At 41.7% G+C, this 16,832-nt stretch overlaps 1 protein-coding gene across 4 annotated transcripts in view; it reads left to right on the top strand.

Moving 5' to 3' along the window:
* Nucleotides 1–3,293: 3,293 nt before the first annotated feature.
* Nucleotides 3,294–16,832, top strand: part of cpeb4b (cytoplasmic polyadenylation element binding protein 4b) — a 32,602-nt gene continuing 19,063 nt past the window's right edge. For 3 of the 4 annotated variants that reach the window (XM_032534563.1, XM_032534565.1, XM_032534562.1), the window contains exons 1-3: nucleotides 3,295–3,731; nucleotides 4,530–5,767; nucleotides 15,934–16,024. In XM_032534563.1, coding sequence (XP_032390454.1) covers nucleotides 4,577–5,767; nucleotides 15,934–16,024 — 1,282 coding nt within the window. In that variant the 5' untranslated portion in view covers nucleotides 3,295–3,731; nucleotides 4,530–4,576. Of the gene's footprint in view, nucleotides 3,732–4,529; nucleotides 5,768–15,933; nucleotides 16,025–16,832 lie in introns of all 4 variants that reach the window. The other variant, XM_032534564.1, reaches the window with a different exon arrangement.

Raw genomic sequence — 16,832 nt, 5'->3', positions numbered from 1 at the left:
AACACCTGCTTAATTTACACAAATACAATTGCTAACAGGTTAAAACCTTGAATTTCCTAAAGGTCAACTTGAAAAACAGCCATGCTTTTACATAGATCACAATGCATTTTTTTGAGTTTGTCCAAGCAAGTAAGCCAAAGGGCAAGGGCTGCAGGATTTTCTCTACCATCGGAGGAGCGGGAAATTATTTCACAAATTTAAATCTTGCGATATGAATCATCAACATTGGAGTTGTGAAATTATTAGCATGTGGCACATTTGCACTCTGGCACCTCTGTGCACACATACAAATGAACACTCATGCTCACACACACACACACACACACACACACACACACACATGCACACGCACTCACTCTAGGAGGAATTGCACCATAATTATGCCCAAGGTAAAAGGCGATTAATTTTTTTAATGGATTCAATGTATTATTCATAGCACCTATCCAGTCTTGGAACATACTAAACCATTGCCAGAAAAACTGGCTATTAGCTATTTCATTCAGTAGACAAATAACACATCTCAGTAGCTTTGAACAGAGCAACAGACATGTTGATTCCAAAAATGATGCTTTGTTTTTGGGTTGCTTTAGACATGGGGAATTTTATCACAATGTGTAACAGTGTGTAAAAGACAAGCAGAAAAACAGAAAGAAGAAGGAGAGGGTGTTGTCTCCAAAGTGGGGCCTGTAAGACTGGTTATTCTGTCTTAGAAACCCTTTAACTGCACTGAGCAATCTGCCTAACATCCACCCCAATGTGAGAATGATACTCTGCCCTGCTACGCAAGAGATACTGTGAAGCTGGAACACTTAAGAGTATCAAACATTACTCCTTTATCCTGCGGTTTCTCGCCCTCTAGCACATGATTAAGATTTCACTTGAACACGTTAGTTTGTTGAACAGAACAGAAAGTAGAAAATGAAGAAAGGACATGGAGGTCAAACATAGAAATAACAATATATAATAGAAATGGAAATGCGGTGTTGGCTGGAGCTGCTGTACTGCACATGTAGTGTTGGACCTTAAAAGCCATGCAGGGAAAATGCTGCTGCATAGAACATTATCATATATCATCATACATCATTGTTAATAGACAATCAAACACATTGTATTATTTGAAAGAAGACGGAATATGTTTTAAATTCATTTCTGCTGTGGTTAAGGGGATGGTCTTGGTGAAGCCTAAAACTATGGAAAGTTTGACATTTGTCTTCTCTTTTAGGTACATAAAGAGCTTGCATTTAAAAATGTTTATCAACTTATAACTGTCAAAATATATGACTGAAATTCACATTTGAGGCCTCGAAAGTCTATCGCATGTGAAGGCGTTTGCAAAGCTCACACAGGTTCAAGCTAAATGTGAATAGTATTACTATCAGACATCTGTACTCTATTTTTTAACGGGATTACTTTAAATCGGTCACTTCCTAACCCTGCCAATGTCTGCCATCACCGACCTTCCGTGGCCTGCTCATCCTTGCTGTACACTTAATAATGCAGAACACTACAGATTCACCAATTTATCACTCTCTCCCAGCTGGACTTGATCTGACAGATTTATTAGATAGCCATTTGCAGCTGCATGTAACACTGCCAGTTGAGGGTCGGTAAGACTGACAGAGTCAAAGCTGTTTGATGACCTCGAGGTGATAATGACCGTACAGGAGAGAAGGACACAGAGGAGGACAGAGAGGGAGATAAAGAGACATGGGAAATGGTGTGGGCTGGTGATGAGAGAAAGAGGGTTGGATGGTCAGATATCTGGCGGAGTAGAGAGAAGCAGACCCATGCACATGGGTGGTGGGCCACAGCTGAACATAGTGTGTATGCTGTACTGGAACTGGAAGAGATTAAGATTAAAACTATAATATCAGATACAATACTGTGCATACATGTAGGGAATAGCTGCAATGTGTATAGTTTTTAAATACAACAGGAAGCCCTTCAGGGGTAGATTATTTAGAGGAACAGTTTGACTTTTTGGGAAAACATATTTTGTTTCTTCCTTGCAGTGAGTTAGATGATCAGTACCACTATCAATCTGTTAAATGTGAGGCTACAGCCTGCAGGGTGTTAGCTTAGCTTAGCATGAAAACTAGAAGCACAGAGAAACAGCTTGCCTGGCTCTACATCACATTATATCTTGTTACAGATGCTTTCCAACCTCACAAGAATGACAGACTCCAGCACATCAGCCAAGAAATAGTCCAGCACACAACTCCCCACAAAACCACCACCTTTAGACAGTTTAGACTTCCAGTCCTTATGGAATGGCAAGGCGAGGCAGTGCAGCATAATTTATATGGCACAATCCAGCAACAAGGCAATTCAAAGTGCTTTACATAAAACATGAAAGAACAATTAAAACAACTAAAACCATAAACAAGCATAACACAAATAGCAGCCTGGAGATATACAAAAAATATATGTAAATGAATCACATATGAAATATATTTCATACATTCATCCTGTGTTGAACACCATTTCACTTGAGAAATCTACATGTAGGACAATGTTGGCATGTTATAAATTAATGTCATATAATGTAGTTTGATGCTTCATGTGAGCAATTAATATTATGCACATGTGGTTTTCAAGGAGATAAGATAGATTTTAATAATGTTATAGCCTATAACTCCAAAGGTTTAGCTTTGTGTTATATTGAGAGGTGTTTCTAATATGTTGTCCTTTGTATTAAGAGGGTTTGCCACATTGCTGTGGAGTAGCCTAAGTACAATACCACCACTTACTATGACTCAAATGCTAAACAAAATAATTATATTAAAAACGATGTGACAGTGTCCTCACACACTGAACATTACAGGCATCATAAAAGTAGAATTTATGGGATACGGAATTTATGTATAAATCAAAATTGGGTTACTGTAGAAAAGGGGATGAAAAAACAGCTCCTAAAATGATACCACACCTTCCTGTTTAATTTCCATATTTACAATGAAGCATGAGATCAAACTGCTTGGGCCAAGGATGCTCTTTTTCGGAGGCATTGCCATCCTTTCGAGGGGGGGAGGGGGGTATCTCAGTTTTCTCACGACCTGATACCGGCTAAATCGTGAAAGGACAGGGCCGTGCTGGGAGGATTTTTTTTACTCCCTTTTTCAGTGGGCAGTACTTATGGATGGCATGGATGTATTATTGGTGCATGGCCTTGAAATGTTGTAGAAATAAGGCGAGGCCACCGGTCGTCTGGCCAATCACATACCGAGGTGTGGCTCTCGGAGGGAGTGGTCACGGTGGAAAGGGTGGTGCTACAAGCGGAAGTGTGTCTCGGCTGATCTCTCGCTGTCATTCGGCCACGGTCGGTTTCAGGATAGAGGGGCAGCCCGAAGAAGCACACAGGAATCGGCTGGCTCTGTAGGAAAGACATTTAGCGAAAATATACCGAAAATCAAACGAACAATGAAACCGATCGAATAAGGCTTGTGAAAGAACAGCGGCCGGATATATTTCACTTATTGCCACGTTAACAAAGCTCTTTGATTACACCGTCCAGATTAGAAGCAGCAGATAGAGAGCTGTGTCATTGAGCAGGCAGGACACGTCAGGAGAAGGGAGAAAAAAGCTGACCAACTGCACTGTACGAGCCAGCTCTCAAATCGCCTCTGTAAAGCTTTGTCTGACGCACTCATCTTTTCAAGGACACCTTGCTCTCAAACCGGGGAAAGGATCTCGACAAAGACATCGCCGAGGTCGTAGGTGAGGATCAGAAGGTGAAAAGACATTTTATTCGCCTGTATTCAGGCTGTCCAGCTAGCTAGCAGTCATGCTAACGGTTGATAGCTAGATAGCTAACGTTAGCAACGGATGGAAATGCCTTATCTGTTAGCTAGTTTATACAAACCGCTTCACTATCGACGGTTACTTGACGTGTAACCATGTAATAACGAGCAATAATGTCTGACACAATTTATTGGATGACTTATGTCTGATACATTTTGAGGTTGGACTCCACTCCTGACAGCTGTCAAACAAGGTCGAGTGTTTTTCCAAAGAACGTTATGACGGTTTATTGTTAATATTCGCAAAATTCATTGATATTTTGTAGAGCGGGGGTCTCTTTAAGGTTATACTGCGGATAATGTATTGTCTGTCAGATGGTTTGTGTTAGGAAAACGTCTCCAAATGGAGATTGTGTCGGCTCAACACGGCAGTGTTTCAAGCTATATTGGTGTCTGCCAGCAGCTCAGCTGAAGACTTAGCTAGCTACAAGCTGACAACGTCACGGGGTTATAATTAGCTAAAGATGTAATGTTAACTGGTTGTTTTTTTTCCCAACTGCTCGTTCTGTACAGGAATGAGCTTATTCATGACAGTGATGTGTGATTATCATATGTCTAGGAATCCTCTGTGGGTGTAAATCAGACTCAACAGAAAAAAATCTTTTATGTCACTAGAATAATGTCTATGGCCATCACCTAGTTGTTTCTAAATCCCTTGATCTATAGTGGAATGAGATGGGCTGACTGCTAACTCAGTGCATGCCATCCTGTGTGCTCTTCTCTCAATAGGACCAAACGATCACGGGATAGCATTTGTGTGTGGGGGCAGAAAACAAATGGGGGATTACGGGTTTGGAGTCCTAGTTCAAAACAACACTGGCAACAAGTCTGCATTCCCGGTCCGAATCCACCCGCATCTGCAGCCCCCACACCACCACCAAAATGTGTCGCAGAGCCCTGCCGCTTTCATAAACAGCACCACAGCCACAGGGAATGGCACCACGGGAGGCTCTCCCTGGCTCTTCCCTGCCTCTGCCACCCACAACAGCGTGCAAGACGAAATCCTGGGGGGGGCAGAGAAGCCCAAAGCACAGCAGCAACAGGAAATGCAAGAAACGCAAGAAAAGCAGCAGCAGTTGTCCCCTGGGAGTCACCAGGAGGGTGGGAGTGGTGGTGGGATCATTTCAGAACTGGAAAAAGCCCGATCAGATGAAGCCAAGACAGACAACGGCACGTCTGAAGGAAGTAACGGAAAAGAGAAGCAGTTACGCCTTGAGTCTCCTGTCTTGACAGGCTTTGATTACCAGGAGACGTCTGGTCTTGGAGGAACTGGCCAGGTCCAATCCAGTACAAACTCGTCATCACTTACTGGCTTCAACAACTGGTCAGCTGCCATTCCGCCAGCGCCATCAACCATCATCAATGAGGACGTCAGCTTCTTCAACGCGGCCTCAGCCAACAATGGGCCCCTGCTGTTCCAGAACTTCTCACACCATGTCAGTCCAGGGTTTGGCGGGAACTTCTCCCCCCAGATTGGACCGGCGGCCGCCTTGTCCCAGCACCACCCGGCTCCCCCACCACACCCCCACTTCCAACATCCCCACAACCAGCACCAGCAGCATCGGCGCTCCCCGGCCTCACCACACCCTCCACCGCCCTTTCCGCACAGGAATCCGGCTTTCAGCCAGTTGCCGCATTTGTCCAACAGCCTGAACAAACCCCCGTCCCCTTGGGGTCCAGCCAGCTACCAGAGCCCCTCTCCCTCCCCTGGCTCCTCCACCTCGTGGAGTCCCGGAGGAGGCTATGGTAGTGGTGGCGGTGGCTGGGGAGGGTCTCAGGGCAGAGATTATCGCCGAGGGCTGAATGGCGGGATGACCCCCATTAACTCTATCTCTCCACTGAAGAAGACCTTCCCTAACAACCATGTGGCATCCCAGAAGTACCCTCGAAACAGTCCCGCAGGCTTCAACCCCAAGTCCTGGATGGATGATGGAGTTGGCCGCAGTGATAACATCTTCCCCTTTCAGGTCAGTTCCTGTGACAGTCTCATTGTATGATTTAGAAATAATTCTAGCATGCTATTCTGTGTAGGGATGCACCAATACTACTACTACTTACATTTGGGTACTTACCAGGATAAGTGCTTAACAATACTATTACAGTTCTAACAAAGTTTTATTTTTATCAGATGTACTATATAACTTGATGCTTTTGCTGACATTTTAACATTCAACTTTGTGTTTTCCTAATCAAACATGGCACTGCCGCCCATTTCACATAAATGTAAAATATCTCCAAACTGCTGACACTACTTGGCTACCTGCTCCATTGACTAGACAAGAGGTTAGGCGCGGGTTTATTCACACTCAACACTGGATGGCGCATGCCCTACGATCACGCAAGGAGATGTTTATGCTCAGCGCATTGTTCGTTGCAGTAGTCTCCAAGACACCAGAGGGCGTACAGACAAAATAATCTGTGAATGAACAAGAAGTAGTAGAGAAGAAGAAACCGGAAGTAAAGGAAAAAAGGATGCCTGGCAATGGTCATAAACACATCAATGTTAAAACACAGACGTAATGCGAAACATTATATTTATCCATCTATTTAGGGTAATGTCACTTTGCCATTAAGTGGTATCGGGTGCGGTTGTATCGGGGTAGTTTTACGAGTACAAGTACATGAGCAAAGTATCGGACTGACTGGTATCGGTGCATCCCTAATTCTGTGTGAATATTTTTCAGCAGTAGCTGCTTCCTGCCTGAATGATTAAGCACCAATGTGGCATTTGTGTTAGCTGTTGATTTTATTACCGTATGTGGTATAGCTGCTATTTTTAGACATGGGAGGAGGGTATGGATTTACATGATACATTTGGTATCGTGTTAGTTTAGAAAGCAGCCGTGGGGCTCTGTACTTCCACAGCTGTATGTGAAAGTCCCTGATGATGACTAATGTGGCTCTGTCACTGCAGTGGTGTGTGACACGTATACGAGCTGGGGGGTTGGAGTGACTAGGGGGGGTGTGGGGAGTGGGGGAAGCATCAAGGATGGAGATAAAAAAGATGGGAATAGGGAGTAAGCAATGGGGAAAGCAAGAGAGGGTGTGTGAGGAGAATGATCATAGCAATGGATGACCAAAAATGACAATGATTAGGATGTAAAGAAAAATGTAGATACACCAGTGAAGAAGAAGACCTCATCATGGGATTTCTTTAATTCTGGCTAGAAAAAAAGCTATACTGTGGATTTATGACCCAAGCCTAATGCCCAATGATTTTTCAGGATTACTGCTTTATTAATCAGCCAGCTGCCATAGCCTAGCAACTCGTTTTAAAAATGCCAACCTATTCATGGTGTCATTTTGATAGCCGGGTCCACTCACAATAAAGATGGCTCGAATAATTGTCTAATCACATGTAGAAAACAGCCGATAGGATTGATGGAGCGAGGTAAAGGGAGCATGGAGATAAATTCACTTTATTGATCTAGCTCATGATTGATTGTGTCGGTCATTACAAGGAGGCTGGAGTGAAGAGAGGAAGGTTGCTATAGGCCTTATGACCTGATGAAAGGCTTTGCATATCCTTTACCTTCTTACCTTTGTTCCCTTTGCTCTGTCAAATTAACTTTCGTTTAAAAAAAAAAAAAAAAAAAAACTGCTTGTCGAGATCATGCACTGTTCAGATGACTGATGGCATGTTGCCTTACACAAGGGGCACCCCCGGGTTTAGTAATTGAAATACAGTAGCTCCTGTAACTTTGAACTAAACAGACCCCATGAGGAACTGTTGTCACACGGTTTCCCTAAAACCCCTCTACAGCTGTCTCCATTTTAGCACTGACACAACGGATGAAGGATGAGTTGCTTTAGCTTTAAAATTCACATATTTTTTCTGCCTCTGTACATTTAAAGTTTGTTCATCAAAGTGTCAGTTTATCTGTACACCTTTTGATTAGATGTGATTGTAACACATAGCTCTACAGAGACAAAGCAAGTAGTTGCTGCTCTTCGGTAACATTTGCAGTTAGATGCTATTCAGTAGATAGGAACACACATTAAAACAACAATATGTTTAGCATTGTCTTATAATTGCCTTAGGTTGTGACATTTATTTGTGTGTATGTGAGGATATGTGTAGATGCAGTTAGGTGGATATTTGATCCAAAATGGTGTACAGCACCATGGCACACAAAGGGAGAATGTACCGTGGCTCTTGCTGCAGCAGGCAGGGCCTCTGCTGTAATAGAACAGCTTTAGTATTTGGGATGGGCTCCAGGCCAGGCACACTGCTGCTAACTGCTAATACTCTAGTCAGCTAGGAACTAGCCTCAGGCCAAAAATGTGTACTTTTTTAAATGCCACGAAAGCCGTCCTTGCTTTTCTTTTTTGTCTCTTGGGCTTTTCTTCCAATCCATCCAGCCATTAGCAATACCTGCTTATCCTTGATATTGCGGCGTGACTGGAGCCAACTCCAGCTGACATTTGGCGAGAGGCAGGGTACACCTTTGACACGTCACCAGTCAATCACAGGGCATCACATAGAGACAGACAACCATTCACTCTCATAATTCACACCTATTTTGCCAATTAGCCTAACCTCTTTGGATTGTGGGAGGAAACCAAATCCCATGCAAATTGTATTCTTTTCTACCTCCCTAATTCCTCCTCACCTGTAAAATTCACGGTCAGAGGTCTGCTTCTGTGCACGGTGTCCTGGGCTCATTCAGATTGGTAAATTTGGTCTGTGACCAGACCAAGACCTGCAGGGCCTGAGGGCGAGCAAGCCAAGACAGGATATTGGCTCAGTAAGCTACCTGGGTAACTGTTGGTTACCGCTCCCTACTTACTGTTTGTGTAGCTTAGATATACTGCAGCCTTGTACACAGTGCTGTTCTATGAAGGTACATTATTAAACTTGCTCTTCAGGCCTGCAGTGGAAACAAATGTTAAACACCTGTTGTCTGATTTAAGCATTCTGCTTCTTTTTTTTTACCTCTGATTTTTTTAAAGGCAATCTAATCAATATGACAGTTTTTTGGCAAGTATTAAAAATCCTGCAGTGATTGTCAGTGCCTGGGTTTACTCTTTTCAGGTAGCCTTCCTTTTCTTATTCATGATGTGTGCATGTAAATTCTCTAGTGTTGCCTGTCCACAAACAGACACTCAGAGCCATCGAAACTGTAGAGGCCTGAGGTTGCAGCCATTACCACTGGTCCTTGTGACATTGGTGTTAAGTTTTTTTTAGACTAATGAGCGGCCTTGGCTGTGCTGGCAAACACATAACTCTGCTGCTCATACAGCCTCATTGTGCCCTTCTCACACCCTTGACAGATGCTCTGAAACAGGAAAAAAGAAAACTCGTGTATGTATGTGCTCATGCCCATGAGTGCATGAGCCCTAATTAGTCCCTGGCCTATGTCTTCTGCACATGTGTCTTAACAAAGGAAGAAGAGAAAGTGGAGTCTATGCGGAAGTGTCGTACTGTATTTAGCCTAGTTCATTGCATATAATAAAGGAGTCAGTTCAGTTTAATCCGCAAGCAGTGCAAATACTGCTGGAACCCCTGCCTCCATCCCTCCTGTTACACACCACACACACACACACACACACACACACACACACACACACACACACACACACACACACACACACACACACACACACACTCTCCTTTCAGCCAACACTGGGTAATAGGTTGTTTTTGACAGTTGGGGGTATTTAATGTCATAGCAGGCCTTTGAAATACTTTGACCAGGAAGAAACATAATCGCAGGCATCAAAAGCTCAACCTGCTTCCCTTTCCTGCCTTCCTTTCTTCTCTTTTTTACTCTGCCTTACCTCACTACTCACTTTCCCTCTCTCCATCACCCCCTTTTTTATTCATCGGCTATTTTCCCCTTCCCTACATTGCTTTGGGCTTCCTCTCTCTCCATGTTGTCTTGGGCATGTGATTAGATGCACAGAAAATAAGGGGAAAAAACATCAGTTTTCCCACAAATGAATGTGAGGTGGATGGTGTAATAATCTCTTGCCTCTTAAAAACCTAAAAATCCTACTTTGCGCACACATATTCTTATGTCTTTTACCTTGTTACCTTTTCCATCCTCCCTCAACTTTCATTTTTCATTAACAGGCAGGTGACATGGAAGATTAATGTTGGAGTTAGTCACCCAGCTTGCTGTATTTAATCATTTTTTTAGTTCTCTATATGTCAATAAAATCTGTTGGAGTTTGTTCACTCTGTTTTGTGGTCTGATCCACTTTGTTATTTCAAGCTTTTTTCACTTTACAGTTAAACAAATGCCCAATACCGTCATCTATCGTTGACTAGTGACAGCTGCTGGAGATGACTATGGGCATGTGAAGCAAGCAACAAACAGACCTACTGGCTAGGTCTTGGTACAAATTGTAAAGCGCTTTGTCTGTCCATTTACCTTTTTAAATCTGACTAAATTATGATGAATCAAAAATAATGTCAGATCTCCACCACAGTTTCCTAGAGTCCAAGTTAATGTCATCAAAATGTATTGGTTTTTGGAGCAGCAGCTGAAAATCCAAATGTATTCCCTTTCAAATTAGGTGAAGACAAAGACACTCAGCCGATCCTCACATTTGAGAAGCTGGAAACATCATATTTTTGGCACGAAAAATCAATTATCAACAGTTGCTGATTTATTGTCTGCCCCTCAACTAATTGACAAATCTTTGCAGCGAGTATTATTCAGACTATTCAGGTAGCATTGGCTAAATTGCATTGGACCAAATGATCACAGTATTTTGTCAGGTCTTTCAGATGAATTATTAAAAAAAACACATAGTGTAAGTCTAACCCCTTATACGTCCCAATGTATACAGACCCAATGTGTGTACTTTATATTGACTAGAATGTTTGCTTATAAAACACTGATGAATGAACCTATAATAGGTCATAGTGATTAAATCTAATAAGCCCAGTTTAGAGTTTATGCCTCTCACAATGCACATTCTCTGATCCACTGAGCACATGCTGCTTCTTTTCAAAGTAATGATTTCAAATTTAATGATGCATTCCTTACGTGTTAATCCCTCTACTTTTAGATCAATTCGGTACCTATTTGTTGATCCAGGGTCAAATATTCAAAAAAGGTAACAGGGCTTGGTAGATGCACTCTGCCATGCTGTCTAATGTAAATCAATCCATCATGCAGGTTTTTATTGACGGCCACTGAATAAAAGAGGTGTCACTGTGTCTCGCCATTTTAATCCATTTAGCTTTAACTAGAATGGGTCATGTGATTGTATTATTTCGTGCGTGCGTGCGTGCGTGTTTGTGTTTGAGAGAGACATTGGGTCACACACATTGGTTCTGTATACATTGGGTCCCATAAGGGGTTTGTGCATGCATGCATATCTCTGTCCTTCTCCTGTCTGGGCCGAGTGGCAATGGCTTTGTATGTATTTGTGCATGCCCTGCCATCAGTCAGGGATGAGTACTTTGGTGGTCAGCTGGCCAGTTGTTGAGAGACAGAAGGATGCATGACTCTGATGATGAATCACTCTTCTGCACCTCTCCAAGCTAATGCTTAGGAACTGCAGAGCACCTGCCAGGCCTCATGCCCGCCATACTCCAATCTCGGCTTCCAAATCTATTCTTCTAAACAACATAATAGGTTTACCTTGCAGTACAAAATATAACCGTACCGAGGATATGGTACAATAATGAATAATGACACCCGATGAAAGCATTGAATTTTTGAGCAGGAATAGCTGCTGCTTGCTGCTTCTGCTCAGTTGTCATTGTATACTACAAAAATACCATAACCTCAAAAAATGCAGCAGATCCCAGAAATCTTGCACTTTCATGTTAAACCGGTCTGTGTTTGTCTAATGTGTATATGTGCTTGCCTATGCTTAGATATATCCACTAGTGGTGTATACTTCCCACAGTAACCAATCTGTCACTTGTTTCTGCCTCCCTTGCCATTGCATGTTTGGTTTATTTGACCTAAAGCAATAGCCTAAGTCCACACAAGATACTGAGGCGGATATGAGAAAATAGTAGACCTAGTCTGGCCTATATCCCTGTGTTGATATTTGTTTTGAGGGAGAGAGTGTGCACTGGGTGTGTTCTTCTACCATGTCATCCCTGTGTTAGTATGTTCCCTCTGTCAGTGTGGGAAATCTACATAAGCCAAAATGCTGGTAAAATTTTGGCTACAGCAGGGGATTTTTGGCTGTTTCATCAGCCAGTGTGTGCCAGACATCCAACCACGCTTGTTGTCTGATCAGATAATAAAAGTAGCTATTGGATTTTGGGAGCCACAGCAGACAGCAGATAAAAAAGTGTTCTCCCTGCCTGACCCGACCTTTGGTTATATAGTTCACAGACTCACGTCTGTTTTGCTGAACCCTTAAGCATTTCACCCCTGTTGAGTTCATGATGCAACACGGTATGATAGGAACTTTTCTTCCTAAGGTGGTTTTGCTTTTAGACCATTCTCCACAGACATTGGCCTAATTTTTGTAGCGGGGGTTCGACCTGCTTGCTGGACAAATGCGTACATATTACAGAGGTTATGCATAGATGTATGCCTATTTGTTGGAAAGACAAAGTGGCAAATGAGTAATTGACTATACAGATCGGTTACTTACAGGTTGACAGGCATGTTGGATAATTATTGTTGTGCAAGGCCTGTCCATTATCAGTCAGGTCAAGGGCAGAGCTGATCACGCAGTGTTGATGTCAGGAAGTTTCAGCCCTTTCAGGGGCAGTCAATTTGACATATTGCAATTTTTATTATGTATAATTTTGTCAGGATTGTAGATTTAGTTTTGACTTATAGCTCACTTCAATAAACCTTTCACACAATGCTTTATTAGAGCCTGAGCACTGCAAGTGCAAGGAACCTATTGTTTTTGTAAGGATTATTATTATTATTCCGCACCGTCTCTCTTATTTTTGAGGGTCTTAGCGTGCGGAAAAACTCACAAAAACTTGCACACATGTCAGACCTATGAAAAATCACAAAGCTCTGTAGTGATTGGTCTCGGGCTTTGCCAGGGGGCTGCATAGCGCCCCCTAACGTTTACCCTGAATTGAACAAAAATAATAAGTTATACTAACTTTTGAGGGAACATGCGTATCATTGGGAACTCTATCAAACTAACTTTTAGAAAAAATTACAAAATTTACAATATGGTGATTTTTGTGTGGAAATTCTCCTCTTACGAAGACTTTTTTGAGGACTTTAGGATCCACAAAAACTCTCAAAATCTTGCAGCCATGTGCAGAATATTGAACTCTGTCATCTGAATTCACGTTTAGTCCTTGGGTACAATTTTGACGTCCTCAATATATATGAAAACTCACAAAAATTGGCGCCCACATAAACACCTGGGAGCTTTGCGAGAATGTCCAGCGATTTGACCCATACCTGTAAGCGGGCTCCATATTACCCCTAATGTGTGAAAGGTCTTAACTTGGACATAGTTACTCCGATCTTCACCAGATTTGATACGTATATTGTTCTAATCATTGTGGACATATTTGTCATTTACCTTCATTAACTCCGCCCAACCAGAAGGCGGCCATTTTGACTTTATGCATTTTCATGTGTTTTACATTCTTTCAAACTCCTCCTCCTCCTCCTTTTTTTATTGATATATGGGAAACATACTTTGTCTAACTCCTCCTGGGCTGTGAGTCCAGTCTGCACGTAAACTTGGATATAGACTGGGTGGACCTTTGTGACAAAAACTAACACAATGCGCAAGTTACAGTGGACCAAGTTCCTTTAGGTGGTTGTTGAAACAGGAACGGCTGCATCTTGGCAAAAGTTATTCCGATTTACGTGAAACTTAGAATCTGTGGTCTACATGTGATATTGAGCCGCTCCCTATACTCTAGCCACACCCATGTACACGCCCCCTTTCATAACTTGTAAACCGTTTAAAGGCAGTGTTGCAGTTTAACCACCGCTGGGTAAAAAACACTCAAGATATGTATATCATTTTTAAAATGTCTCCAAATAGTGTTAAAGGACAGTTTTTGTCATTTTTGGTATTAGCGTTGTTGTTTTTTTTAACTCAATTTGGTGATGACGTCACGTTGGGGAGAGTAGCCTCAGCCTGGTACAAGAACTATGGCTACTGACTAGGATGAGGAAAAGGTGGCAAGGCCTGCAGCCGTATAATTTCGAACCTTCCAGATGTAAGAGGGAAAATAAGAAATTGCCGAGAGTTGGGGAAGTCTCCTGGTGTTGCTATCATTTAGTGAATAGCACTGAGTGAAAGTCAACATTTTCTTTCTATCTAGTGACGTCATGTCGTTAGTTCAGATAGTACTGTTAAACTTTTCTAGATCTCCTCTTTTATTTGACAAGAACACAGAATTTTAAAATACATCTATATGGAAGTTTTTTAAGGAAGGAACAGGTTGGGTCACACACAGATAGCACTCAAGGAGCAAAATCAATCTTAGGCTTTGCAGTGTCTGAGCAAATACGCGGCCGCAAAGATTGGCGTCTGCCAGTACCCCCGACCTGCAAGGAGGCGAGGGCCCGTTCATTGCTGCTTGCTTTAATTTGTATTGTGATGTCAAGTAGGCTGCACAATTAGACCTCAATCAGTCCTCAATTCAAACTGTTGCTACACCTGCTTATTCAGTTTAAACTGGCAAACAAAAGTGGCTGTTCTGGAAATGTCTGGATTTTCTTTTAAAGTATAAAAGTATGCATCAAATTAAGTTTACGGTAGAAGACAAATAGGCCGTGCTGTTGCAAAGTAAAGCTTATAACACCTTACTTACAAGTTTTGCATTTTTCAAGAGGCTGTGAGTCATGTCATCATAGAAAAACTCACAGTTTCCCGATTGGTCATGTCAGCATCTTGTCAGCCTCAATCAACGCTAAGCAGATTTTAGTTTTACAGATATAAATCTTAGGTCTATTCAAGCATTGCTATTTCACAAGCATGTCTCTTTATTGTTCCAGGAGGTTCTCCTCCTTGTCCCGTGTTAAATGGTTTTACTCTTTGTGTGTGTGTGTGTGTGTGTGTGTGTGTGTGTGTGTGTGTGTGTGTGTGTGTGTGTGTGTGTTGAAAATACCACATATACATAAACATATACAAACATGAAATGCTAATGCCCAGGTTAGAGTATTGTTGGGATAAGTGGCAGATCCAATGATTATGATGCAGAAAGGGGAAAAAAAAGTTTATTTCAGTCCTGACCAGACATTAAAGAAAAAAAAATACTCATGACTAAACATTTGAGTCACGATGTACAGTTTATTGAACAACTTGTAGCCAGAAGACTGATGGGCTCTGTGCAGTGTGAGATTTCTGACGCATAAATAGAAAACCGTTCTGAAGTTACTTCTGCTTTTAAGATGGCATTGGAGAATAGCGAAGAGGGGAATAGGGAAGAGATGGAGGAAGAAATGAGACAATCAATCGCGTGATGTTGTGGAGATATTTAGCACCAGCTGTAAATGTATGAATGTGAATTTTATATGAATTTTATATATAGCAGCAGTGTCTGTGTCTGTTGTTGTTTTGGATAGAAGGAACACCAACAGAGTTTATCAGTTAAAGTTGTTGTCAGAGGCTGTATAGTTTTGCTGAGGTGGAGTCAAAAAAGAAGCCTTATCAGCATGGCACTTGTGTGCGTGTGCACGTGTGTGTTCATTTGCGAGTGAATGAAAACTGTGATGTTTTAAAGCTAAAGGATGTTTGTTTTATAGTACATCTATAAATACCTGTACAGGAAGGAGTACATAGAGGGTTTGGTTAAAAGAAATATGATCGGAAACACTTGTCCAACAACAGTTATTTCTCATGGCTTGTTTGTGTTCAGGCTTACGGTGGTCATCATTCATACACACGTTATCAGTGTGGAGGGAAAGAGTACAGAGGAAACGTAAAGATGATAACGTTCAGTTGTTTAAGCACATACATTTGAGCTTGTGTGTGTTTGTGTATGGACACATGTTTTTGACGTGTGCACATATTTTGTGTATCTATATTTGAATAGTTGTTTGTTCTCTTACACGCGTTGGCTTCTTCATTCCACTGCTGGTTTTACTGTGACTTCCATTATGCTGCCTCATGGAATGAGTGAACATTTTCGAATTAGTTGGATTAAAAACTGCATGTCTTTGAAGCAGGGAAGGAAATGTAAATGGTGTTTCTCCTCTTTCTCTCCTCTCTTTAGGAACGCACCAGGTCATTTGACAGCTTCAACATGAACACACTGGAGAGCTCCCTGATCGACATCATGAGGGCCGAGCAGGACACCCTGAAAGGTGAAGATGTCAATCAAAAACATGAAACACTAAGCAGACAACTAGCTATACTGCCATTTTCACTCTGTTAACAGCAGAGACATAGTGCAGCGAGACTAACATAATGACATGACATGAACAGAACAACATTGTATTTGGATTTCATTATATCTGAGGATCCATACACAGCATGTACTTTTGAATAGGAAATAAACAACATGAGTTTGTACCTACTTATTTTTCAGCTTTAGAAGTCCTTCTCGAGGTGTATTTTTAACACGTGTGATGCACATTTGACATATTTACATACATGCTTGGTGCAAAATATTTAACCATGGTATGTGTCAACTCTTTTAAACTAGTTTCAAAATATATATTGAAAGCTCCAAAATAATTATTAAGCCTCAGAAAATGTTTTCAAGCACGTTAAATAGATAAAACATATACTGTAATAAAATTAAATGTTAATCGACCCTACTCTCATAAATTAAATACATGTGATAAAGATAAAAATAACTGTGTCATAATTGAATTTCATTGGCCAAGCATCTGTTAGGAGTGTTGCACTGATAACTGCTCACACACACACTTATTCACAATTAAACAGCCCTTCTTAACAGAGAAGTTTCACTCCCTCCACAGATCAGATGTTTAGACGGCTTTTGTCTGCTTTTAGTGTTAGTCAACAATAACATGAGAAGTCACTTCACATCTTCCTCTTCATTTTATCTCATTCCCACTCTGAATGAAAAAAAAGAAGGGTATTCTCACTTTTAAAGAAAATTAAGTGCCATGAATCTGCCAATTAAACCTCTTTTTTTCATGCATT

Source organism: Etheostoma spectabile, chromosome 13, assembly GCF_008692095.1.
Source record: "Etheostoma spectabile isolate EspeVRDwgs_2016 chromosome 13, UIUC_Espe_1.0, whole genome shotgun sequence".
NCBI lineage: Eukaryota > Metazoa > Chordata > Actinopteri > Perciformes > Percidae > Etheostoma > Etheostoma spectabile.
The sequence above is the reverse complement of the archived record's forward strand: the minus strand, read 5'-3'. Positions and strand labels throughout refer to the sequence as shown.